The sequence below is a fragment of the Rhinopithecus bieti genome, unplaced genomic scaffold (genome assembly GCF_001698545.2).
Source record: "Rhinopithecus bieti isolate Rb0 unplaced genomic scaffold, ASM169854v2 scaffold_20170, whole genome shotgun sequence".
NCBI classification, from domain to species: Eukaryota; Metazoa; Chordata; class Mammalia; order Primates; family Cercopithecidae; genus Rhinopithecus; species Rhinopithecus bieti.
Genome location: NW_016810097.1, coordinates 1,995,344 through 2,021,488, shown reverse-complemented (window position 1 = coordinate 2,021,488; position 26,145 = coordinate 1,995,344). Strand labels below are relative to the sequence as shown.

The 26,145-nt window shown below is 42.9% G+C and overlaps 1 protein-coding gene across 1 annotated transcript in view; it reads left to right on the top strand.

Annotated features, from left to right (window-relative positions):
• Nucleotides 1-26,145, top strand: part of KDM3B (lysine demethylase 3B) — an 87,214-nt gene that overhangs the window by 19,722 nt on the left and 41,347 nt on the right. The window contains 8 exon segments of the mRNA XM_017891311.1: nt 1,979-2,146; nt 4,382-4,495; nt 6,669-6,774; nt 7,599-7,723; nt 9,896-9,970; nt 14,793-15,392; nt 19,836-21,084; nt 21,989-22,190. Of these exon segments, the coding sequence (XP_017746800.1) occupies nt 1,979-2,146; nt 4,382-4,495; nt 6,669-6,774; nt 7,599-7,723; nt 9,896-9,970; nt 14,793-15,392; nt 19,836-21,084; nt 21,989-22,190 (2,639 nt within the window).

Here is a 26,145-nt window from a genome sequence, read left to right as displayed (position 1 = left end):
TGTTTCCCAAAAGCCAACAAAAATCCTTAGTTGATGGAGTGGGATATAAATAAATAAATACTCTGGCCCTTTTGTGACCAGCTATATATTAGGCACTGGACATATCTATTATAAATAGTGATAATTTATATACATATGTAGCTTTTTTTTGAGATAGAGTCCTGCTCTATTGCTCAGGCTGGAATGCAGTGGCATAATCTCAGCTCACTGCAGCCTCCACCTCTCGTGTTCAAGCAGTTCTCTGCCTCTGCCTCCTGAGTAACTGGGATTACAGGTGCCCGCCATCACGCCCAGCTAATTTTTGTATTTTTAGTAGAAATAGCGTTTCACCATCTTGTCCAGGCTGGTCTTGAACTCCCGACTTTGTGATCCACCTGCCTCAGCCTCCCAAAGTTCTGGGATTACAGGCATGAGCCACCGTGCCTGGCCACATATATAGCTTTTGATGCTGTGTTGACTCATCTTCAGACATCAGAATTTATATAGAAAGTCAAAGCTGGGGCCAGCCAGGGTAGCTCATACCTGTAATCCCAGCACTTTGTGAGGCTGAGGCGGGAAGATTGCTTGGCTCCAGGAATTCAAGACCAGCCTGGGCAACATAGTGAGACCCTGTCTCTGCAAATAATCAAAAATTAGCTGGACATGGTAGTGTGCGCCTATAGTCTCAGCTACCCAGGAGGCTGAGGGAGAACTGCTTGAGCCTAGGAAGTCAAGGCTGTAGTGAGCCGTGATTGCGCCACACAGCAGTCAGTTTGGGCAACAAAGTAAGACTCTGTCTCAAAAAAAAAAAAAAAAAGTCAAATCTAAGCATAGTATTTATTAGAAAAATGTAGCTTCATTTAATGTAATCTGCTTTCAGAACTGTATAAATACAGTGTCTACTTAAGTATATCTCAACAAGTGGAGTATCTGTTCAGGGAAGAAGAAAGCATTGTAACTACAGCAAGTCTCTGCTAGCCGATGTGAGATTACTGCTGACAGTTGCACTTAAGAATCCACATGCAGCTTTGTGTGGTGGCTCATACCTATAATCCCAGCACTTTGGGACGCCAAGGTAGGAGGATCATTTGAGCCCAGGAGTTCAAGACTGGCCTGGGTAACATAGCAAGACCCTATCTCTACTGAAATAATTAATTTTGATTTAATTTTAAATTTTAAAAAAGGCTGGGCACAGTGACTCACGCCTGTAATCCCAGACTTTGTGAGGCCGAGGTGGGCAGATCCCTTGTTCAGAAGTTCAAGACCAGCCTGGGCAACATGGTGAAATCTGTCTCTACAAAAAATAAGCTGGGCATGATGGCATATGCTAGTAGTTCCAGCTACTTGGGGGACTGAGGCAGGAGGATCATTTGAGCCCAGGATGCAGAGGTTGCAGTGAGCTGAGATCACGCCATTTCACTGCAGCTTGGGCGACAGAGTGAGGCCCTGTCTCAATCAATCAATCAATAGAATCCACACACAGGAATGGGAGAACGATGTTTTTCAGCATTTTATCTTTTGAATTTTCCCATATACATACATCACCTATTGAAAAAATAATTAAAAGTTCACAGTCCATTGCAATAGAAGTATTAAAAATTTCTTCCCATTGGATTATGAGCTTTTTGAGACCAAGAAGTAGGCCAGATTCCTTTCTGTACTCCTGAACCTAGTATAGTATGCTTTCAGCTAGTTTGTGTAGACATGAATTAGAAACTAAGAGTTGCAAATTTCAGTAGGGACATGACTAAAAATTACTGAATGATTGTGAATAGTTCATACCTCCTTAACTCTGTTCCTCCTTTTCAGAATGGGGCTGAGACCAGCTTCCTGGCTCTGAAGATCAGTTTTTATTGACATCCATTAAAAGATCTTAAACACAAGTTAGAGTTATTCCTAGTCAGTTGTTCAAAACAGTGGGGTTTATGTTCATTTATAAGTATAGTGTGAGATTTTTCCAAGTGTGACTTCCAAACTGCTTTTTTTCTCTTTTTTGCAGATCTTTGTAGAATTTGATGGCTGTAACTGGAAACAACACTCCTGGGTAAAAGTTCATGCTGAAGAAGTTATTGTGCTTCTGCTGGAAGGATCTCTTGTATGGGCACCCCGTGAGGACCCAGTCCTTCTCCAGGGCACTCGAGTCTCCATTGCACAATGGCCAGCCCTGGTGAGTGGCTTTTACTGGGTGGGAACGTATCTGAGCTTTACTCCTATAATGTAACTATGACATGTTACAGACAGAGTATGTATAAGAACTATATACTTTGTCCTTAACATATGTTTATTCTGAAGTTACTAATGCAAAAATTAGGAGCAGTCTTTTCTCCTTTGTCCTCTAAAACGTTTTATATTAGGTGATATTTGATATGAAAGAATTTTTTTGGCTGGACATGGTGGCTCATGCCTTGTAATCCCAGCACTTTGGGAGACTGAGGCAGGAAGATCACTTAAGCTCAGGAGTTTGAGACCATCCTGGTAACATGCCAAAACCCCATCTCTACAAAAAATACAAAAATTAGCTAGGTCTGGTGACACATGTCTGTGGTCCCAGCTACTTGTAGGGCTGAGGTAGGAGGATGGCTTGAGCTCAGGAGGTTGAGGCTACGGTGAGCCATGATTGTGCCACTGTATCCAGCCTGGGTGACAGAGTGAGACCCCTGTCTCAAAAACAAAAAAAACAACAATGAAAAGAATTTTTTCACCTTTAGTCTTTTCTCAGAGCAAGGTTTTGAAACATTATTTATAACCTTTGAAGTTTTTTTTCAATTATGGAGTGAAATAAAATAGCATTATAAAATTTATTTTATTTTTTTGAGACGGGGTCTGGCTCTGACACTCAGGCTGGAATGCAGTGGTGCAATCACAGCTCACTGCAACCTCTGACCCTCAGGCTTAAACCATCCTCCCACCTCAGCCTCCCAAGTAGCTGGGACTACAGACGCACAGCACTGCACCCAGCCTAACTTTTGTATTTTTTATAGGGATGGTTGCTCATCATGTTGCCTAGGCTGGTCTTGAGCTCCTGGGCTCAAGCAGTCCACCTGCTTCAGCCTTCCAAAGTGCTGGGATTATAGGCGTGAGCCACTGTGCCTGACTGTGTGTTATAAAATTTAATTGTGAGAGTATCCATTTGTTTCTGTCTGTCCTATTAGCAAAGTATGGGTATAAATGGTAACTTCTAAAAAATCCTAATTCTCATGTGGCTAACCAAATTAAATAAATAATATTCAAAACAATTTTTTTAACCTATTGATGGTATATATCATCACTTACTAAACTGTCTTTTCATTTGTTTTTTTTGTTGTTGTTGTTTTGAGACAGAGTCTCACCCTGTCACCCAGGCTGGAGTGCAGTGGCACGATCTAGGCTCACTGCAACCTCCACCTTCCGGGTTCAAGCGATTCTCCTGCCTCAGCCTCCCAAGTGGCTGGGATTACAGGCGTGCGCCACCATGCCTAGCTAATTTTTGTATTTTTAGTAGAGACAGGGTTTTACCATGTTGTCCAGGCTGGTCTTGAACTCCTAACCTCAGGTGAGTCACTTCGCCCAGCCCTTTCATTTGTTTTTTGTTGTTGTTGTTGTTGAGAAGGAGTTTCATTCTTGTTGCCCACGCTGGAGTGCAATGGCGCTGTCTCGGCTCACTGCAACCCCCGCCTCCTGGGTTCAAGCGATTCTCCTGCCTCAGCCTCCCAAGTAACTGGGATTACAGGAGCACACAACCACACTGAGCTAATTTTCTATTTTTAGTAGAGACGGAGTTTCACCATGTTGGTCAGGTTGGTCTCAAACTCCGGACCTCAGGTGATCCACCCACCTTGGCCTCCCAGATTGCTGGGATTACAGCCAGAAGCCACTGAGCCTGGCCTCATTTGTTTTTAAGGCCACTTTCCAGTTGAACTTTTAGGAGAAGCTCTTGTATAAGTGCATGTGGGGTCTCTTCATGACTTTTTTGTAGGCTGTTTATTTATGAAATGCTAATATGAGTTAACCATGCATATTTATGCTGTTAATTATTTTATAAATTTCACAAAGATTTCAAGAGTTCTAGCGATGATAACAGTATAACTCTTTATTCTGGGAATTTACTGTAATTTAGCTCCCTTGAAACCTGACAAGATTAGCCCTGTCCCTAGGCAGAATTAGGAGTAATTTCTGATTCCTCTTGTCCTTTTTAGCCAATAAGAGTACTGAGCTGACTTTCTGCATTAGTTAGCTTCCCATGACTATTTGAGGGGTAGATGCCAGGTTGGGAATGTTTCCAAGGACTTATGCTTTAGCTTATCTGTATTTACTGGGATGAAAGATATAATAATTCTTTCTTTGAAGTTAGAGATTTGTTTGAATTGCTATTTTTTTTTTTATTCCCAAGTTCTAATCAATTTCTTGTCATTGTACTTCACAGACTTTTACTCCCCTTGTAGATAAACTGGGTTTGGGTTCTGTGGTTCCAGTGGAATATCTTCTGGATCGAGAGCTTCGGTTCCTGTCAGATGCCAATGGGCTGCATCTGTTTCAGGTATTTAACACTTGCTCTAGCCTTGAGCCTATTTTTTTCTCATTGCTAATTTCTTTGTTGATATAAATGTAGGTGTTTCCCCTTTTGCTAGGTGGGAACATATTAGCGTTTCTTATATTACTTCCTCCAATAAATATGCTGTGCCTTTATTTATTTATTTACTTATTTTTTTGAGACAGAGAGTTTTGCTCTTATTGCCCAGGCTGGAGTGCGATGGCGTGATCTTGGCTCGCTGAAACCTCTGCCTCCTGGATTCAAGCAATTATCCTGCCTCAGCCTCCCAAGTAGCTGGGATTACAGGCATGTGCCACCAAACCCAGATAATTTTTGTATTATTAGTAGAGATAGGGTTTCACCATGTTGGTCAGGCTGGTCTCGAACTCCTGACTTCAGGTGATCCACCTGCCTTTACCTTCCCAAAGTGCTGGGATTACAGGCGTGAGCCACCGCGCCTGGTATTTTAAAATTTTTATTTATTTATTTTATTTATTTATTTTTGAGACAGTCACCTAGGCTAGAGTGCAGTGGCTTGATCTCATCTTACTGCAACCTCCGCCTCCCGGTTTCAAGTGATTCTTGTGCCTCATCCTTCCAACTAGCTTGGGATCAAAGGCACATGCTATTACACCTGGCTAATTTTTGTAGTCTTAGTAGAGACAGGGTTTTGCTATGTTGCCCAGGCTGATCTCAAACTCCTGGCCTCAAGTGATCCACCCACCTTGCCCTCCCAAAGTGCTGGGATTACAGGCGTGAGCCACCGTACCCAATCTCCCTGTGCATTTTAAAGTTTTTCTGCTCCCTTGAAAAGTACTTCTGGTGGCTGAGGCTTCTTTCTTCTTCTACACGGCTCTGCCCTACCCTAAAACCACCCAAGACTTAAGACCACAATTCTGAGTCTCTTCAGAAGAGGTGGTTTCGGCCGGGTGCGGTGGCTCACACCTGTAATCCCAGCACTTTGGGAGGCCCAGACAGGCGGATCACGAGGTCAGGAGATCGAGACCATATTGGCTAACACAGTGAAACCCCATCTCTACTAAAAATACAAAAAAATTAGCCAGGCGTGGTGGTGGGCGCCTGTAGTCCCAGCTACTTGGGAGGCTGAGGCAGGAGAATGGCGTGAACCCGGGAGGCAGAGCTTGCAGGAAGCCAAGATAGTGCCATTGCACTCCAGCCTGGGCGACTGGGCAACTGGGCAAGACTGTCTCAAAAAAAAAAAAAAAAAAAGAGGAAGAGGTGGCTTCTCTGAGGTGGCTGTTTCTGTAACTTGAGTCCAAGGGGGCCTATTCATTATTGACATCCAGGAGTTTGTACTGGTTCCAAGCAGCATGAAGGATCATAGTTACAAAGAAAAGGGACTAGTTAATAATTAAAACAAACCAGTGTCTGAGTTATAGTTTCAGAATTTAGGAAAATACATTTATTTCTCACTTGAAAGGGTTGCTGTCTGCAGGAAGAAAATTAGGAGACTAAGAGTTTTACTGTCTTACTAAGACAGACAAGAGCAATTATTTCCTAAACTGTCTTCTGTGAGATGTTAATGATGATTTCTTTGTTAATATGTCTTCCCCGCTCATTAGGCCTCATTCCGTCTCAGCAACCTTACTTTATTTATATTTATAATCTTAGTACTTTATGAGATAGCACTTAGTAAATTTTGGATAAATACTGAAATAAGCAAAAAGATATACAAGAAATAAAATGTTTTGTGGTCAAATAAGTATGAGAAACACTGGCCTAAAGAAGTTTCTTTCCTGTATGACTTCTCAGAGCCTTTAATAGGCTATTGTATGTAGAAAGATATATAATATTTCCTAATCCTAATTGATCGTAGCATTCTTAATTTTTGCAAAACATTTCATGAGACTAGAGTTCTTCTCTTTTTTTTGTTGTTCAAGAGACAGGGTCTTATTCTGCCATCTAGGCTGGAATGCAATGGCACAGCCATAGCTCACTGCAGCCTCAGACTCCTGGGTTCAAGCGATCCTCCTGCCTTGGCCTCCAAAAGTACTGAGATTACAGGCATGATCACCACGCCTAGCCTGAGACTAAGGTTCTGTAGATACTGTTTGGCAAATGTTGATATGTGGCTCCTTAGGATATGATTTTTCTCAGCTGATTAGATATTTGCTATTCATTTTAACATTCAGTTGTTTTCTTCTTTTATCTTTATCAGATGGGAACAGATAGCCAAAACCAGATTCTTTTGGAACATGCTGCACTGAGAGAAACAGTTAATGCTTTGATCAGTGACCAAAAGCTACAGGAGATATTCAGCAGAGGTAAGAACAGATAGTCTTCTGTCCCTGAACTCTGATTCAGGTGAATGATCACTGTTGAGTGATAGTATGGGATACCACGCAACCTTAAACATTTGTACTTATCTTCTTTTTGTGGGCAGAGTCAGATGCCACATGAGGATAATAATTATTATTTATTAAAAAACAATAAAAATAAAGAGTATCTCCAGTTAGCTGGATCTCTAGAATAGAGATCTCATTCTCTCTCCATCACTCGTCTTACGGAGGTGTCTGTAACAGAGGTGAGACTCTGTTATTCTGTCTAAGGTCCATCCATCCCCTTAAAGATGCTCTTAGAGCAAAAACAGGATCTCATTCAGACCAGTATTTCTGGTTCATTCTGCATTTCATAATATACAGTTTTATTGTGAATTGAGTTTTAGTTTTTTTAAATTTCTTAAATATTACCATGTACTACTAGACAGTGTTAAGGCATTGGGGATATAGCAATGAATTAGAAAATCTTTGCTTTTTTAACTTACAATCTACAAGTTTCTCAAGAACTAAAAACTTAACACCAACAAATAACTTAGAGTGCAAAGTATAATATGTCCACAGACTCATTCACGTTAAAAGCATGTTGTTTTAAGAATGAAAATTTACAAAGACCACTGGAAGAAACCATTCAGGTTTTGTTTTTAAATTGCTGAGTATGGTAAATCTGGAATTGCTCATTTGTTCAATTCTATGAAAGGGGACCAAAAGTGCCAAATATTTACATTACCTAATTTTCCTTTGACTTTTAGAAACAATTATGACATATAGCTTAGCCAAAAATATTCAATACTGACTGATCTCCCTTTTAGGTCCCTACAGTGTTCAAGGTCACAGGGTCAAGGTATATCAGCCAGAGGGGGAAGAAGGGTGGCTCTATGGTGTTGTGAGCCATCAAGACTCCATCACTCGTCTTATGGAGGTGTCTGTAACTGAGGTGAGACTCTGCGTTATTCTGTCTAAGGTCCGTCCATCCCCTTAAAAAGGATGGTTTAGATAGGTGAGCACTTCATTATGTGTAAGATGACTTGGGTCCCATCCCTGACTCTCACTTAATAGTTGTGTAACCCCTAGAAAGGCTATTGAACTTTCTTAACTTCACTGTTCTCATCTATAAACTAGAGGTAAATATGTAAACCCCCACTGACCCTACAATACTGTTTTGGGTCCTGAGATTAAAGTATCTGAAAGTGCTTTGAAATCTATAAAACAATATATAAATGTATGATAGAAGTATTATATTCATAATGGTTAGTAGTTGGAGTGCAGTGGTGCGATCATGGCTCACTGCAGCCTCTGCCTCTCCGGCTCAAGCAATTCTCCCACCTCACCCTCTGGAGTAGCTGGCACTACAGGCGTGTGCCACCACACCTAGCTAATTTTTCTATTTTTTGTAGAGAAGGAGTCTTGCTATGTTGCCTGGCTGGTCTCAAACTCCTGAGCTCAAGTGATCCACCCACCTCAGCCTCCCAAAGTGTTGGGATTACAGATATGAACCAATGCACCCGGCCAGAATATTTATATATTTATTTATATGATATATATGAGTTATATGATATATAATTTATATGATATATAATTTATATGCTGTCTATATATGTCACACTTTAGTAACAAATAGGATCATATAGTACACATAGTTATATAATTTACCTTTTTTACTTAGTTGTATATAATGATGTGTTTTGTTTTTTTTTGATGGACTCGAGTCTCGCTCTTGTTGCCCAGGCTGGAAGTGCGCAGTGGGGGCGCGATCTCAGGCTCCTGCAAGCTCTGCCTCCCATGGTTTATGCCCATTCTCCTGCCGCTCAGGGCCTCCCTTGTTAAGCTGGGACTACAGGCCCCCGGGCCCGGGGCCCCCCTAGTCATCGCCCGGCTAGTTTTTTGTTTTTTTAGTAGAGGACAGGTTCTGCAGCCACGTTGCCAGGTGCCGGTCTCGATCTCCTGACCTCGTGATCCGCCCGTCTCGCGCCTCCCAAAGCTGCTGGGATTACAGATGAGCCACGCCACTGCGCCCGGCCTATAATGAGCATTTTTGTATGTAAATGTAAAGATCTGTCTCATCCTTTAAAATAGATGCATTCTTTTCCACTACATGGATATATCATGACTAATCTAAAATTGATAGACATTTAAATCATTGCCAGTATTTTCACTAATACATGTAATATCACAGTGAACATCCTTGAACATCTTTTTACATTATTTATTGGAATAAATTTGTATGTATAATTACTAGATCAAAGAATATGCACAATAAATTTGACATTTTCTATCAAATTGCCCCCCTACGGGGTTTTTATTCTCTAATATTAGGTAAAATGATTCTTTTTTCTTTTTTAAACAGAGTCTCACTGTGTTCCCCAGGCTGGTCTCGAACTCCTGGTCATCCTGCCTCAGCCTTCCAAAGTGCTGGGGTTACAGGCATGATCTACTATGCCCGGCCTGGAGTGATGGTTGTTTTTTTTTGTTTGTTTGTTTTTGAGATAGAATTTTGCTCTTGTTGCCCAAGCTGGAGTACAATGGCATGATCTCGGCTCACTGCAACCTCCGCCTCCCAGGTTCAAGCGAATCTCCTGCCTCAGCCTCCCGAGTCACCGAGATTACAGTCACGCCACCACACCCGGCTAATTTTTTGTATTTTTAGTAGAAACGGGGTTTCACCGTGTTGGCCAGGCTGGTCTTGAACTGCTGACCTCAGGTGATCCGCCCACCTTGGCCTCCCAAAATGCTGAGATTATAGGCGTGAACCACTACACCCAACCCTAGAGTGATTCTTTTAATGATTATTGATTCTGAAGGTTTTTTGTTTCATACTATACAGAATAGGATGGTTTTAGAGATAGAGGATTCAAAATTAACATCGCTAGAAGACACACTTGGACATGAATTCACTTCTTTCATTCATTTGCTTAACAAATATTTGAATGCTTACCATGTTCTAACCTGTTGTAGCAGTAAATGAGACAGTAGAGATCTCTGCTCTCATGGAGCTTTCATTCTAGTAGGTGAATCAAAACAATAAAGAGATAATTACATGGATTAGGAAATTACATAATTATGTCTTTGTAGACAAGGCATTAAACATCTTTTTCCCCTCCTACTGTAGAGTGGTGAGATCAAGTCGGTAGATCCCAGACTAATCCATGTGATGCTGATGGATAATTCAACGCCTCAAAACGAGGTATAGTAATGGACTGCGTTCCTGAGCAGACTCATGAGCTTGCATTATCTTGCTGTATGTAGATCCCTTATATATGTGTTTTCCATGGATGCCCTTTGAGTTGTTCAGCTTTAGCCACTGTACATTTTTTTGCTGTCTTCACAGTCTGTCTAATTAAGGGGGGATGTTCTCAAGAAAGAGACCTAGTTTGAGCGAACCCTTTTAATCATGACTATGTTCCCTAGTTCTTTTAAAATGCAAGGCTAGTTTCTTCCTATATTCTGTCAGGACAGGTATATTTGAAAGATATAGTAGTCAGTTAAAAGTGCAATAAGCAGTAGTAATACTCGTGATCTACCAAGTAACAAGAAATGAAGGATAAACTACATCCACTTTTTTTTTTTTTTCCCATTCGGTGGCAGGGAGCTCCAAGGGAGTCTGAAATTCTGTATTCCCAAGTAGAATCAATTCAAGCTGGTACCTAGTTCAGTGCTCGGCCCACAGTGAATTGGTTACTGCATAATTGTTATGAGCCACCCCAACTCTTGGTTTATTCAGAATTAATACAGCCCAAAAAAAGATGCATTGACGATCTCTGGGCCAGGCGCAGTAGTTCACACATGTAATCCCAGCACTTTGGGAGGCCAAGGCAGGTGGATCACTTGAGGTCAGGAGTTCAAGACCAGCCTGGCCAACATGGTAAAACTCTGTCTCTAAAAAATACAAAAAAAAAATTAGCCAGACATGTTGGTGGGTGTCTGTAATCCCAGCTCCTTGGGAGGCTGAGGTGGGAGAATCGCTAGAACCTTAGCTGGAGGTTGAAATGAGCCAAGATCGCACCATTGCACTCCAGCCTGGGTGATAGAGCAAGACTCTGTCTCAAAAAAAAAAAAAAAAAGAAAGTCTCTGCCTGAACCAATCAAGATATTCTGTGTGAATTTCTTTCAGTTGACCAGCTATCCACATATTCCTCACAGTATCTTAGCACCTCTGTAATATTGCTGTCTTTGCCACTCCTGCTAAGTATATAGTCTTTCCTCATCTTTATCCAGTCATTCTTGACTTCCTAAAACAAGATCAGAATAGGAAAAGAAAAAGAAATTTTTTTTTTGAGACGGGGTCTCGCTATCTTGCGCAGTCTGGTCTCAAACTCCCACCTAAGCCTCCCAAAGTGCTGGGATGACAGGCATGAGCCACCATACCTGGCCAGGGTTAAATTTAAAAACTCGTTACTACATGTAATATTACCACAAATAGGGTAAGTCTCCTGACTGTGTTTGCATGGCCGAAAACACCTGCTACTTTGATCATGTATTGGTCCCCTTTTTTGTTCCTTTCCTTATTTCATTCCTTCATTAAGCACATATTGTACGCCAGGTACTGTTCAGCTGGTCAAATATAACTGGGGAGTACTGGTCTCAAGGTTATAGGCTGCTTACTCACATATGAGTAGCTCACTGTAAGTAGGACTTACATATAAGTTGTTTAGGGACTGGTAGGTTTCTGTGAGCCAGGCTCTGCAAGTTGGCTGGATGACTTATAGGTGGGATGTTTGGTTTGTGTGTGTTTGTTTGTTTTTGAGACAGGGTGTTGCTATGTCGCCCAGGCTGGAGTGCAGTGGGGCTATCTCGGCTCACTGCAACCTCCGCCTCCCGGGTTCAAGCGATTCTTCTGTCTCAGCCTCCCGAATAGCTGGGACTACAGGCGTGCACCACCATGCCCACCTAATTTTTGTATTTTTAGTAGAGACAGGGTTTCACCATATTGACCAGGCTGGTCTCAAACTCCTGACCTCATGATCTGCCCACCTTGGCCCCCCAAAGTTCTGGGTTTACAGGTGTGAACCACCACACCAAGCGATCTTTGGTTTTTAGCAGCAGATGTTGGTTCTTCCTTTTTTGGTATTAGCATGATATTACTGTTTTCTTTGCTAGCAAAGTCCAATTATTTTTTATAGTTCTGCCAAGTTTTATAGTAACCTTCTTTAGAGATCCGTGATCACCTCATCTCCTTTAAGTATGGGTGAATGAACAAGAAAGAACAGAGTTCACTGATTGTGATTTACATCAGTGAAAACTGGGTGGTGACAGAGATTGAAGAAATAATTTAAAAGCTTTTAAAAATCAAAAGAGGCCGAGGCAGGTGGATCACCTGAGGTCAGAGTTTGAGAACAGCCTGGCCAACATCATGAAACCCTGTCTCTACTAAAAAATATAAAAATTAGCTGGGCGTAGTGGTGGTACTACCTGTAATCCCAGCTACTTGAGAGGCTGAGGCAAGAGAATCGCTTGAACATAGGAGGCGGAGGTTGCAGTGATCCAAGATCGCGCTATTGCATTCCAGCCTGGGTGACAAGAGCAAAACTGCATCTCAAAAAAAATCAAATAAAAAGAAAATCAAAAGAAAACAAAACTTAGCCAACAGATAAAGTTCTTGAATGAAAGGTTTAGAGACTGGGTGTGGTAGCTCACGCCTGTAATCCCATCACTTTGGGAGGCCGAGGTGGGCAGATCACCTGAGGTCAGGAGTTTGAGACCAGCCTGGCCAACATGGTGAAACCTCGTCTCTACTAAAAAATACAAAAATTAGGGCAGGCATGGTGGCTCACACTTGTAATTCCAGCACTTTGGGAGGCTGAGGTGAGTAGATTACCTGAGGTCAGGAGTTCGAGACCAACCTGGCCAACATAGTGAAACCCTACCACTACTAAAAATACAAAAAATTAGCTGGGTGTGGTGGCAGGCACCTGTAGTCCCAGCTACTCAGGAGGCTGAGGCAGGAGAATCGCTCAAACCCGGGAGGCAGAGGTTGCCATGAGCTAAAATCACACCATGGCAATCCAGCCTGCATGACAAGAGCGAAACTCTGTCTCAAAAAAAAAAATTAATTAATTAACCGGGTGTGGTGGCGCACGCCTGTAGTCCCAACTACTGGGGAGGCTGAGGCAAGACAATCACTTGACCGCGTTAGGTGGAGCTTGCAGTGAGCTGAGATCATGCCACTGCACTCCAGCCTGGGCAACAGAGCAAGACTCCATCTCAGGGAAAAAAAAAAAAAAAAAAGGAAAGGCTTAGAAACTTAGATAGTATTACCAAAAGTATAGGGAAACAAAAATCTTGAGCTGTGCTTAACAGTTTTTTGTTTTATTTTGTTTTGTTTTGTTTTTTTGAGAAAGAGTTTCCCTCTTGTTGCCCCGACTGGAGGGCAGTGGCACAATCTCGGCTCACTGCAACCTTCCCCTCCGGGTTCAAGTGATTCTCCTGCGTCAGCCTCCCCAGTAGCTGGGATTACAGGCATGCACCACCATGCCTGGCTGATTTTGTATTTTTAGTAGAGACGGGGTTTCACCATGTTGGCCACGCTGGTCTCAAACTCCTGCCCTCAGGTGGATCTACCCACCTCAGCCTCTCAAAGTGCTGGGATTACAGGCATGAGCCAACACACCAGGCCTCCTTAAGAGGTTTATAGAAGACAGTTTAAGGAGAAAGGATGGTAATGAAGACAGCAAAAGAGGAAAAATACAGAAACTAGGACTGGCAAAAGAAATTTTAAAATTTTGAGTTTACATTGTAACAGCTATGATAATGATTACAATAAAGATATAGATCTGCAAAGAATTTATAAATATTGAAGGACGTAAGAGTACATTAACTAAGTTGGTAAATATTAATGGCCAAATAACTGTGTGTCACATATTACCACCCCCACACAAGTTTCTGAATAAAACCATCTGGAAGTTACCCAAATAATGCTAAAGTGAATACTTGTTTCATGGTGGAATGCCAATCTAAAAATTGTTCCATCTGTTACTTTGGTGCCCAAAAGATTGCTCTAGAGAATGTTAGCTGCATTCCCATACCTGACTCCCTTCGTTCTCAGGGAGAGAGTTTATTCAGAGATGGGAATTGCCCCTTCTAATCCTGTATCATCCTAGGTTGTTTTGGCCTCTTAAATAAGACACAATTAAGATTTCATGAGGTAGTCTGAAATTACTAGAAGAAATACGAGATTTGCCTGTTTGGCCAGTGGTAGCCTGCTTTTTTCCCTTTCCTCTGTCTAATGCTTTGAGATAAGATCTGGGGATTGAGTTTTTACAGTGTCTACATGAGCAATCCAAACCTGTCTCTTTCAGGTTTTCTTTTTTTTAATTTTATTTTACTTATTTATTTATTTATTTTGAGACAGAGTCTCGCTCTGTTACCAGGCTGGAGTGCAGCGGCGCCATCTCGGCTCACTGCAACGTCCGCCTCCCGGGTTCAAGTGATTCCCTTGCCTCAGCCTCCCGAGTTGCTGGGACTACAGGCATGTGCCACCACACCTGGCTAATTTTTTATATTTCAGTAGAGATGGGGTTTCACCATGTTGGCCAGGATGGTGTCAATCTTCTGACATTGTGATCTGCCCGCCTCGGCCTCCCAAAGTGCTGGGATTATAGACATGAGCCACTGCGCCCAGCCCAGGTTCACTTTTCCTTTGGTCACAGACTCACAAATGTTGGTTTAGTGACTTCTCCTTAGAGAAGGTTCCCTATTTCAGTACTTAAAATGCAACTTTCTTTCAAGCAAGGAAATAAATATGTAATAAAGTGAGTTATTTCATCAAGGGGTAAGAGAAAGTTTGCCAAGTGAGTTAACCTCTGGTAACTATTGTCTTGAATGTGTGTATATAAATTGAGTCACAGAAAGATTAGAGCTTTTAACGAAAGGGATGTTTTAGAACTGGCATTGGAACTTGGCAGTCTATGCCTGCTTTGTCTGCTTCTAGAGATGGGAAAGAGCTAATGGTATATGGTATTCACAGGATGAAGGTTTCCTTGTAATCTTTTTTGAATTTTGTTTTGTAGGGGGGTACGTTAAAAGCAGTAAAATCTTCCAAAGGAAAGAAGAAAAGAGAAAGCATAGAGGGTAAAGATGGCCGGAGGAGGAAAAGTGCTTCGGACTCTGGGTGTGACCCTGCATCAAAGAAATTAAAAGGAGACAGGGGTGAAGTAGACAGTAATGGGAGCGATGGAGGTGAGGCAAGCCGAGGGCCCTGGAAAGGAGGGAATGCCAGTGGAGAGCCAGGGCTGGATCAGAGAGCCAAGCAGCCACCGTCTACATTTGTCCCCCAGATTAACCGCAACATTCGCTTTGCCACTTACACCAAAGAAAACGGCAGGACTCTGGTGGTGCAGGATGAGCCTGTAGGTGGGGACACACCTGCATCTTTCACTCCGTATTCTACAGCCACAGGTCAGACACCTTTGGCCCCAGAGGTGGGTGGAGCCGAAAACAAAGAGGCAGGAAAAACACTGGAACAAGTTGGCCAGGGCATAGTGGCTTCCGCAGCTGTGGTCACTACCGCCAGCTCCACCCCAAACACAGTGAGGATCTCAGACACTGGCCTTGCAGCAGGGACTGTGCCAGAAAAACAGAAAGGCAGCCGGTCGCAGGCCTCGGGAGAGGTGAGTTACTTCAGGGGCAGATTTGCAAGATTTGGGTTTACCCTTTCGCCCTCCTTTATTGCTAACATTAAAAAACATTCAAGCGCCCCAGGGAAGGAGTATTTCTGAGATGTGCTTAAAATGTACTCTATGGAAGGCCTTTACTGCTCATTGGGTAAATGTGTATATTTTAATAACTGTATCAGCTCTTAAAAGGCACCGGAACAATTGGGTGAATCAAAAACTGACGATAAAACCTAATTTAAAGACATGTTAAAGTAGATCTGGTGGGGAATGTTTTAAGTTCAGTTATCTATTTAGTTCATATAGTGGTCAAGCCTCTACTAGGCCTATAAGAGGTGAGGTTAATGAATTACAGTATTGGTAATAGTGAATACTATAATTAAGGCTATGTGTGCAAGCCACCATTACCCTGTTTTCAATTCATTTTCTGTGATGTTTTCCCTTGAGGCTGAGTTAATTTCCATCATTTGATATGGCCATGAAAGGTTTTTTTCTCCCCAACTTCATCTTTTTAAGCCTTACCTGGAAAATTTGATGGATTTCATCACAACAGTATCTGATTTCCTTTGTTCTTTATCTGATATGCATATATTGTTGCTAAAATGGAACCTCTGTTAAATGTAAGTTAACATCAAGTTGTCTCCCTAATCCAAAATATCAAAATCACTATAATATAGTCTTTTTGACTAATTTTGGTCACCAAAATATGATTTATGGTGCTAGTCATCTTTTTTTTCCCAAACAGCTATTAACTCAAGCTAGAATACGAAATACAGAGATGGTTAATGATTTTTAAAAATTATATATAGGAATACTGTATGCTAAGTACTGTATATTATATGTAAAGAATTGAAACCTCTGTTTGAAGGAGCTCACATCCTAAAACGGAATCATTTCAGATATAACAATGCCAGACAAAACATGACAAACATGACTTCTTTCCCTCCCCAACAAGTACAGATTGTTAATCCCTAGTGTGCAGGGATAGGGAGGGAGATGAAATGTCCACACAGAAGAGGAGAGGGCCTGTAAATGCAAATTTCACACTGTTGATGGTTTGTGCTGTTAGTTGACCAGCATTCCTAAGATAACCAGGTGAGGATCTTTTATGGATTTCCAGTGTAAATCGTCATAGTGTCTAAATTATTTTAAAAAAAGCTCCATGTCTTGGCCGGGCGCGGTGGCTCAAGCCTGTAATCCCAGCACTTTGGGAGGCCGAGACGGGCGGATCACGAGGTCAGGAGATCGAGACCATCCTGGCTAACACGGTGAAACCCCGTCTCTACTAAAAAAAACACAAAAAAACTAGCCGGGCGAGGTGGCGGGCGCCTGTAGTCCCAGCTACTCGGGAGGCTGAGGCAGGAGAATGGCGTAAACCCCGGAGGTGGAGCTTGCAGTGAGCTGAGATCCGGCCACTGCACTCCAGCCTGGGCGACAGAGCGAGACTCCGTCTCAAAAAAAAAAAAAAAAAAAAAAAGCTCCATGTCAAAGGCAGTGTGAATGTAAATAGGGCTTACAAAATAGACCAGGTTTTACATGCTATAAAAGAGACCCATTGTGTAGCAAAGCTGAATATATAAAATTCATATTCAAAGAGTATTTTCTTTTAAACAGGTTGGGGAAATTTTTGTGACTATAAAATTTCTATAAAACATAGTCATGTTGCTATGTTTCTGTTTGGTTCTTCTTCTAGGATATGATTTAAAAGTATAGAAATGAGCCAGGCACAGTACAGCTCATACCTGTAATCCCAGCATTTTGGGAGGCCAAAGCAGGTGGATCACTAGGTCAGGAGATCAAGACCATCCTGGCTAACACGGTGAAACCCTGTCTCTACTAAAAATACAAAACATTAGCCAGGCATGGTGGCGTGGGCGCTTGTAGTCCCAGCTACTCGGGAGGCTGAGGCAGGAGAATGGCGTGAACCCGAGAGGCAGAGCTTGCAGTGAGCTCTGCAAGTGAGATTGCGCCATTGCACTCCAGCCTCGGCAACAGAGTGAGACTCTGTCTCAAAAAAAAAAAAAACAAAAAAAAACAAAAAGAAGCTGGGCTTGGTGGCATGTGTCTGTAATCCTAGCTACCCGGGAGGCTGAGGCAGGAGAATCACTTGAACCCGGGAGGCGGAGGTTGCAGAGAGCCAAGATTGCGCCACCACTCCAGCCTGGGTGACAGAGCAAGACTCCGTCTCAATAAATAAATAAATAAATAAATAAATAAATAAATAAATAAATGTGTGGAAATTAATGTTTTCATTACAATGCCTGATCTAAAATAAAGACAGCCAACAGGAAACTTCTTGCCCTAAAACTGGGTTGAGATGAGTTTCTCATCACCTTTTATAAGAAAAGGATTTGGAATTTAATCATTTGAAGGAAAATGAAAGACCGTCCAAATTATTTTTCATTCATGTGTGTATTTATTTTTAAAGGGTAACTTTAGGAGTGAAACATGAGCTACCCATGCTGATTCCTTGAAGTCATGCAGGTATCAAGGCTCCTGGCCAAATCCTGCCTGTGAAGCAACAGTAGCACCTCAGGGCTGTGTCTGTTCTCTTTTTCTCTATTGTGGGAAGGGAGTTTAAGTCAATGCTTACTGGTTAGTAGGAAGATAAAGAAAAAAGGAGCTTTAATTTTTTAACTCTGAGATACCCTGAAGTAGTCTCTATAGCACAGACAGAGGCAAGCCTAGGTGGCCTGCTTGATTCTTATGTCTCTATGCTACCCCCCAAGGAAAGCCTGAATGTTAACTCCTCTCGTGTATTTAAAGAATAGTTTAATTAAAACTCTGTCCCATCTTTATAAGAGAATAGCTGTTTTGTTTATCGGGAATCCTTTTTTTTTAATTGTAGTAAAATATACATAATGTAAAACTTATGACTTTAAAATGTGCAATTCTGTGGCATTTAGTACATTTACAGTGTTGCAAAACTATGAAGACTATCTCGATCCAGAAATTTCATCACTCCAAAAGGAAAGCTCCATATCCATTAAGTGGTGATGGAATAATTTTTATTTCCAGTGTTTTAAAGTGAATATTAAGGTATATCATCCTCTACTACTTGAAAGTAATCTATGGTGTGCAAGTCAAGTACTAGGATCCGGGTTTTATTAAATTAATAAATATTAAGTAAGGGCTCATACCTACCTATGGGTCTCTTCTCTCTCTCTCTCTCTCTCTCTCTCTCTCTCTGTGTGTGTGTGTGTGTGTGTGTGTGTGTGTGTGTGTGTGTGTCCCCCTCTTTTCTATATCTGGGTACATTAATATATAGGAAAGTTCTTCCTTTTTTTTTTTTTGGGGGAGACGGAGTCTTGCTCTGTCGCCAGGCTGGAGTGCAATGGCGCGATCTGGGTTCACTGCAACCTCTGCCTCTGCCTCTGCCTCCTGGGTTCAAGCAATTCTCCTGCCTCAGCCTCCCGAGTAGCTGGGACTACAGCCACGTGCCACCATGCTCGGCTCATTTTTTGTGTTTTTAGTAGAGACAGGGTTTCACCATGTTGGCCAGGATGGTCTCGAACTCCAGACCTCGTGATCCACCCACGTCGGCCTCCCAAAGTGCTGGAATTACAGGCATGAGCCACCGCGCCAGGCCCCATTCTTTATACAGTCATTCACAAGCAGAAGTTAACATTTTGAAGGTAAAAGAAGGAAAGGAGAGTGTTTTATTATTTCATTCTTCAGTTACACTGAAAGCTTTTTTTGGGATATAATCAGTATATACATTTATCCTCTTTGGTTTCTTATTAGATTCTAATTATAACAAAGGTCTTGGTAAATAGCTTGCTTTCTTTGATTTTAGCATCTGTATGTCTAACATTAATTGAAGTAGATATTCAACTTGTAGGTTGACTTGAACCCATAAATAGATGCCGAAATCCAAAAGGGTCCATGTTGTGGACTTTAAGATTAATGAGGAGAACACTTTTCTTTAATGTGCAGTAGGCTTGTCCTAGGATTAAAGCCACTTTTTGTAAAATGGGCAATTTTACAGTAGCCCAAATAAATCAAAACTTTAACAGTAGTTCCCAAGGTCATTGAAATATATTAATATTACAGGGGTCACTGTAAAAGCTGCTGTCTATTCAGGAACCCTTTTCTCCAATTCCTTATAGGAGCTCTCCACTTCCAAATACATGCCAAAAAGCCTACATGGCCTTCTAGCACTGTGACAACCAATTGGATAACAACCAAGGGAATGGCAGGATGAATGACATCCTGCTATCTCTGGTTCACCTTGCTAAAGATACCCTCAGTGTAGTCTGTTGCAGATTTCTTCCCACTGCTGGTGAACTCCAGTTATAAGAGCAGATCCATGGAATTGTAAAAGAGAAAAGTTGATTGACCCCCAAGAAATGTTGATATGGTGATAGTGAGGTCCAAGAAAGAGATCATTAGATTGTCGTAAGAAGCCAGCATCACTAATTCAGACTATCTTCCTTTCAGAATTCAAGAAATTCTCTTCTGGCCTCTTCTGGATTTGGAGCACCTCTCCCTAGTTCATCGCAACCTTTGACTTTTGGAAGTGGAAGGAGCCAGTCTAATGGTGTTCTAGCCACAGAGAACAAACCTTTGGGCTTCTCTTTTGGCTGTAGCTCTGCACAAGAGGCTCAGAAAGACACTGATCTCTCCAAAAACTTGTTTTTTCAATGCATGTCCCAAACTTTACCTACCAGTAACTACTTCACTACTGTTTCAGAGAGTTTGGCAGATGATTCTTCTAGTCGGGACTCATTCAAACAAAGCCTTGAGAGCCTGAGCTCAGGCCTGTGTAAAGGCAGATCCGTTCTTGGAGCAGACACTAAGCCAGGTTCTAAGGCTGGCAGCTCTGTGGACCGGAAGGTGCCTGCAGAGTCCATGCCCACCCTCACTCCAGCCTTCCCACGGAGCCTCCTAAATACCCGTACCCCAGAGAATCATGAAAATCTATTTTTACAGCCCCCCAAATTGTCGCGAGAAGAGCCTTCTAATCCTTTCCTGGCATTTGTGGAGAAAGTTGAACACAGCCCTTTCAGCAGTTTTGCATCTCAGGCATCAGGTAGCTCCTCTTCTGCTACCACTGTCACCTCCAAGGTGGCACCCAGCTGGCCCGAGTCTCACTCCTCTGCAGATTCGGCATCTTTAGCAAAGAAGAAACCCCTCTTCATTACAACTGACTCCTCCAAGCTAGTATCTGGTGTTCTGGGCTCAGCTCTTACCACTGGGGGCCCAAGCCTCTCTGCCATGGGGAATGGCCGCTCCAGCTCGCCCACCAGCAGCCTCACTCAGCCCATTGAGATGCCAACTCTCTCCTCCAGCCCCACAGAGGAGAGGCCAACTGTGGGCCCTGGGCAGCAGGACAATCCCCTCCTCAAAACCTTTAGTAACGTCTTTGGCAGGCACTCAGGCGGCTTTCTGTCCTCCCCGGCAGATTTTTCACAGGAGAACAAAGCTCCTTTTGAAGCTGTGAAAAGGTTCTCACTGGATGAGCGAAGCTTGGCTTGCAGACAGGACTCGGACTCCAGCACCAACAGTGACCTGTCAGATTTGAGTGACTCGGAGGAACAGCTGCAGGCTAAGACAGGCCTGAAGGGGATTCCGGAGCACCTGATGGGGAAGCTGGGCCCCAATGGGGAGCGCAGTGCTGAGCTGTTGCTGGGCAAAAGCAAAGGGAAGCAGGCCCCCAAGGGCCGGCCTCGGACCGCCCCCCTGAAAGGTGATCCTGCTGGGGCTGTATTTGGGCTTTGCTCTGGCACTGGGCTCAAATGCCTGTTGTGTTCTTGTGCAGCAGAGGCCCTCACTTTGATGGAGAGTTCTGTAATCTCATAGAATTACAGAGCCAAAAGGACCTGGCAGAGGCCCCTCGTCAGACCTGGTTCAGGGCAGGATTGCATCTAAACCAGCACTGTAAGAGGGGTATCTGTCCCATATAATGATAATACCCCAAAGGAGGACTCTTGATCTTCCTTGGCGGTCAGTTATTTTTGGTCAGGAACTATTTCTTTGCATTTGTCTCATCCCTTTTTACTTCACTTTGGCTCATCCTCTTTACTTCAGAGGGGTTACTGGGAACTGGTATCCATTCCCACATAGCAGACATTTGTAGACGTGATGAAGCAGAGAGAATCACCCCTCAGTTTGCTTCTCTCTGAAACCTACATAAGGATTTTAACAGCTCTATCAAAATCCATTAACTTCTGTGGTGTGAGGTTATGGTCCAGAAGCATGTAAAACAAAGTCTTGTGGTAAAAGCGTCTGTTTTCAATAGGAATTGCTATGTTGTGGGAGCTCAAGAGGTCCTGATGAACAGAATAGCCATATCGTGAGAGACTAGAGGCAGGTGATGGCTATATTCTGCCTTCTTGTGTTTTTCACACCCATATGCAAAGTTGTTTCGCCTTAGTGTGGCACTTCCCACAAGTTCTGCACGGTTCTTAGCTCCCAATGGAAGCTTCTTTGCTCCTTGCTTTCCCTTCAAGAATGGACATAATGGGTACATGCCCAAGCAGGGAAAGAAGTAGCACCCCAGGTCAGGACAAATGTCTGTCCCCAAAAGAATCATGCTATTGGTTCCTGTTTACACCCCATGACAAACTTTTCTTCTCTTCCCCTTGCCACAGTTGGCCAGTCAGTGCTGAAAGATGTAAGCAAAGTGAAGAAGCTGAAGCAATCTGGAGAGCCCTTCCTACAGGATGGGTCATGCATCAACGTGGCACCTCATCTGCACAAGTGTCGTGAGTGCCGCCTGGAGCGGTACCGGAAGTTTAAGGAACAGGAGCAAGATGATTCTACTGTAGCCTGCCGTTTCTTTCATTTCCGGAGGTACCCAGACTCCTGTTTTCCTCGTTTGCCACTTTTCACTAGTGACACATAACTTCCACTCTTTCTCTAAAAGTCTATAAACATGTTTCATCGTCTTGGTCTTTGCTTTCCTCAACTCCTTTGCTCTCAGCGTCTGTGAAGAGACTCTAGCATAGTAGTCACTTAGTTGTTTGGATTGTAAAATGACATGTGGTTTTGTCCTTGGAGAATTGAAATTGAGCAGTTTTAGCTGTAGCTCTGTGCTATTCCCTGAGTTATTTCTAACTTGGGTTGGTTCTATTTGAAACCACTATTATAAGCAAAAGGACTGCATTTCATATTATGGATCTGCCTGACTGCTTATTCCTCCTCAGTGCTAGAGTAACTTGAGTCATGTTAAAAAGAAGGGGAAATAAGATTTGGAGATAATGTGAAACATCTTTGAAGTAGATATAACTGATGAAAATCTGGGAATATCATCTGCTTTTACCAAACAACATCTCTTTAGTTACTTTTCTTCTGCTTGATAAACTTAGAAGGGGAGTTTCTTCTGAGTGACCTTTCAAGAATCTTTAATTTTAAAGTAAATCTAAATGGTTTATCAATATGGTGTGGATTCACTTAGCAAATGTTTATTGAGCATTTAATGTGTGCTAACCCTTGTTCTGGCCATTGAGTATTCAGCAGTGAACAACAAAAAAATCAAATTTCAGCCCTCAGAAGGTTGGGGAGGCAGACAGTAAATAAGGAAAAAGGCCAAGCATGATTACACGCCTTTAATTCCAGCACTTTGGTAATCCGAAGTAGAAGGATCACTTGAGACCAGCATGGGCAACATAGTGAGACCTTGTCTCTACAGAAAATTTTAAAAATTAGCCGAGTGTGGTGGCACACACCTGTAATTCCAGCTACTCAGGAGGCTGAGTTGGGAGGATCACTTGAGCCCAGGAGGTCGAGGGTGCATTGAGCCTTGATTGTACCACTGCACTCCAACCTTAGAAGCAATGCAAGGCTCCTCTAAAAGAAAAATAAAAAATAAAAAATGATATGTCAGCTGATAATAACTATGAGAAAAGTAAGGAAAGAGGATTGAAGTGTGAGGAGGCTAGAGAGGCTACAGTTTTAAACAGGATGATTTGAGAAAGTGAGAGTTGAAGAACAGCCTGCAGGAGGTGAAGGAATACACCATACTGTGACAGGTATTCCAGACAGTTGCAAGCATCCCAAAGCTGGAATATTTCTGGTATCTCCATAAAGTTAGGTTGCTAAAATAGAATAAGCAAAGAAGGAAAAGGAGTTGAGGTGAATGAGTTAATGATGGGACCACATTTTAAAAGGCTATTCCAAAGGCCTTGGTTTTTACTCTGATGAGAAGTCATTGGAGGCCTTGAACTGATGAGTGACACTCATTAATGTTTTAAAAGACCACTTTCGGCCGGGCGCAGTGGCTCACGCCTGTAATCCCAGCACTTTGGGAGGCCGAGGCGGGCGGATCACAAGGTCAGGAGATCGAGACCATCCTGGCTAAGACGGTGAAACCCCGTCTCTACTAAAAATACAAAAAAATTAGCCGGGCGTGGTGACGGACGCCTGTAGTCCCAGCTCCTCGGGAGGCTGAGGCAGGAGAATGGCGTGAACCCATGAGGCGGAGCTTGCAGTGAGTCGAGATCGAGCCACTGCACTCCAACCTGGGCGGCAGAGCGAGACTCCGTCTCAAAAAAAAAAAAAAAGGCCACTTTGGCCACCTTCTTGAGAATAGGTTATGTAGAGGCAAGGGCAGAAGCAGAGAAGTTAGGAGGCTGTTGGAATTATCCAAGTGAGAAATAATGGGGCTTGGACCAGGGAGATAGTGATGGACATGATGAGAAGTGGTTGAAGATAGAGCAGACATAATTTTCTGATGAATTAGATGTGAAGTATGAAAGAAAGGACTTAAGGATGATTCTGTGTCTGGTTCTAGGTATGTCTTTTGGCCTAAAAATAGGAAGAATGAGATTGCCATTTACTGATAAAGAGATTCTTTAGGGAAAAGCAGGTTTGGGGAGGAAAAGGGGGAGTTTTAAGTTGGCCGTGTTAAATTTGAGATGCCTGTTAGATTTTCAAAGGTGAGATACTGAGAAGGCAGCTGGAGATACAGCTCTAGAGTTAGGGAAAGGGGTCCTACTGAAGATATACATTTGGATATCACCAAGTATTTAAAGCTGTCAATCTAAGTGAGATCAGAGGATAGATAAAGAAGAATAGCAGTCCAGGGACCAAACTCTGGTACTCTCCAATGTTTAGAGGTGAGAAAGATGGAAGCAACTAGTAAAGGAGACTGAGAAAGAACAGCTAGTGAAATAGCAGGAAAACTAGGCAGTGAGGTATCCCAGAAGACACTAAAGAAAGTATTTCCAGGAAGGAATAATGAACTGTGTCAAGTGTTGCTGACTTGGATGGGGGCGATAGCTCACGCTTGTAATGCCAGGACTTTGGGAGGCTAAGGTTGAAGGATCACTTGAGGCCAGCAGTTTGAGACCATCCTGAACAATGTAGTGAGACCCTGTCTCTACAAAAAAAAAATAATAATAATTTTTTTTTTGAGATGGAGTCTTGCCCTGTTGCCCAGGCTGCAGTCTTGCCTGTTGCTCAGGCTGGCGTGGTCTTGGCTACTGCAACCTCTGCCTCCTGGGTTCAAGCGATTCTGCTGCCTCAGTCTCCTGAGTAGCTGGGATTACAGGTGCGCGCCCCCACGCTTGGTTAATTTTTTGTATTTTTGGTAGAGAGAGGGTTTCACCACGTTGGCCATGCTGGTCTTGAACTCCTAACCTGAGGTGATCCGCTTGCCTCAGCCTCCCAAAGTGCTGGGATTATAGGTGTGAGCCACCGTGCCCGGCACAAAACAGTTTTTAATAAAAAAGTAAAAATGTTGCTGACAGGTCATGTTACATATGAACTAGAAGTGACTGATTTAGCAAGGTAGAATTACCTTATCAAAATAGTTTTGGTAGATTGGTAGGGGAAGTGCCTGATTGCAGGGTAGAAAATTTAAGGGAAAGGAACCTATGGCAATGAGTATAGACAACTTTTTTTTTTTTTTTTTTTGAGATGGAGTCTAGCTCTGTTGCCCAGACTGGAGTGCAGTGGTGCAATCTCAGCTCACTGCAAGCTCTGCCTCCTGGGTTCACGTCATTCTCCTGCCTCAGCCTCCCGAGTAGCTGGGACTACAGGCGCCCACTACCACGCTTGGCTAATTTTTTGTATTTTTAGTAGAGATGAGATTTCACCGTGTTAGCCAGGATGGTCTCAATCTCCTGATCTCGTGATCTGCCCACTTCAGCCTCCCAAAGTGCTGGGATTACAGGCCTGAGCCACCGTGCCTGGTTGAGTATAGACAGCTCTTCAGAGAAACTTTGCTCAAGCAGATAAATGGAGGGAGGGTATGGCTTGAGAGGATTTTTGTGGTTGAAATTGGAGGGAATTTATATGCTGGCAACAGTGATCTGATAGAGAAGAAAATAGATGATATTGAAAAGAGAGGAGAGATTTAGTGGAGAAATGTCTTTGGGTTGCGGAAAAGTGATAGGATGTAGCAGGAGATACTGGCCTTTGCTGGTTCAGAGCAGCAGGAAATCATACAGAATACGTGGGCCAAGTTGCAGGTAAGTGTGGTAGTGTCATGGTGGGAGCTTGTGGAAGTTGTCTTCTGGCTCCTGTTTTCTCAGTGGAATAGAAAGCAAGGTCCTCACGGGGGAAGTAATATTGGAGGTATGAATAGAAGGAAAGTATGAAAATAGGCATCTAAAGGCCGGGCGCGGTGGCTCAAGCCTGTAATCCCAGCACTTTGGGAGGCCGAGACGGGCGGATCACGAGGTCAGGAGATCGAGACCATCCTGGCTAACAATGTGAAACCCCGTCTCTACTAAAAAATAAAAAAAAAAAAAAAAAAACTAGCCGGGCGGGGGGGGGGGGGCCTGTAGGCCCAGCTAGTTGGGGG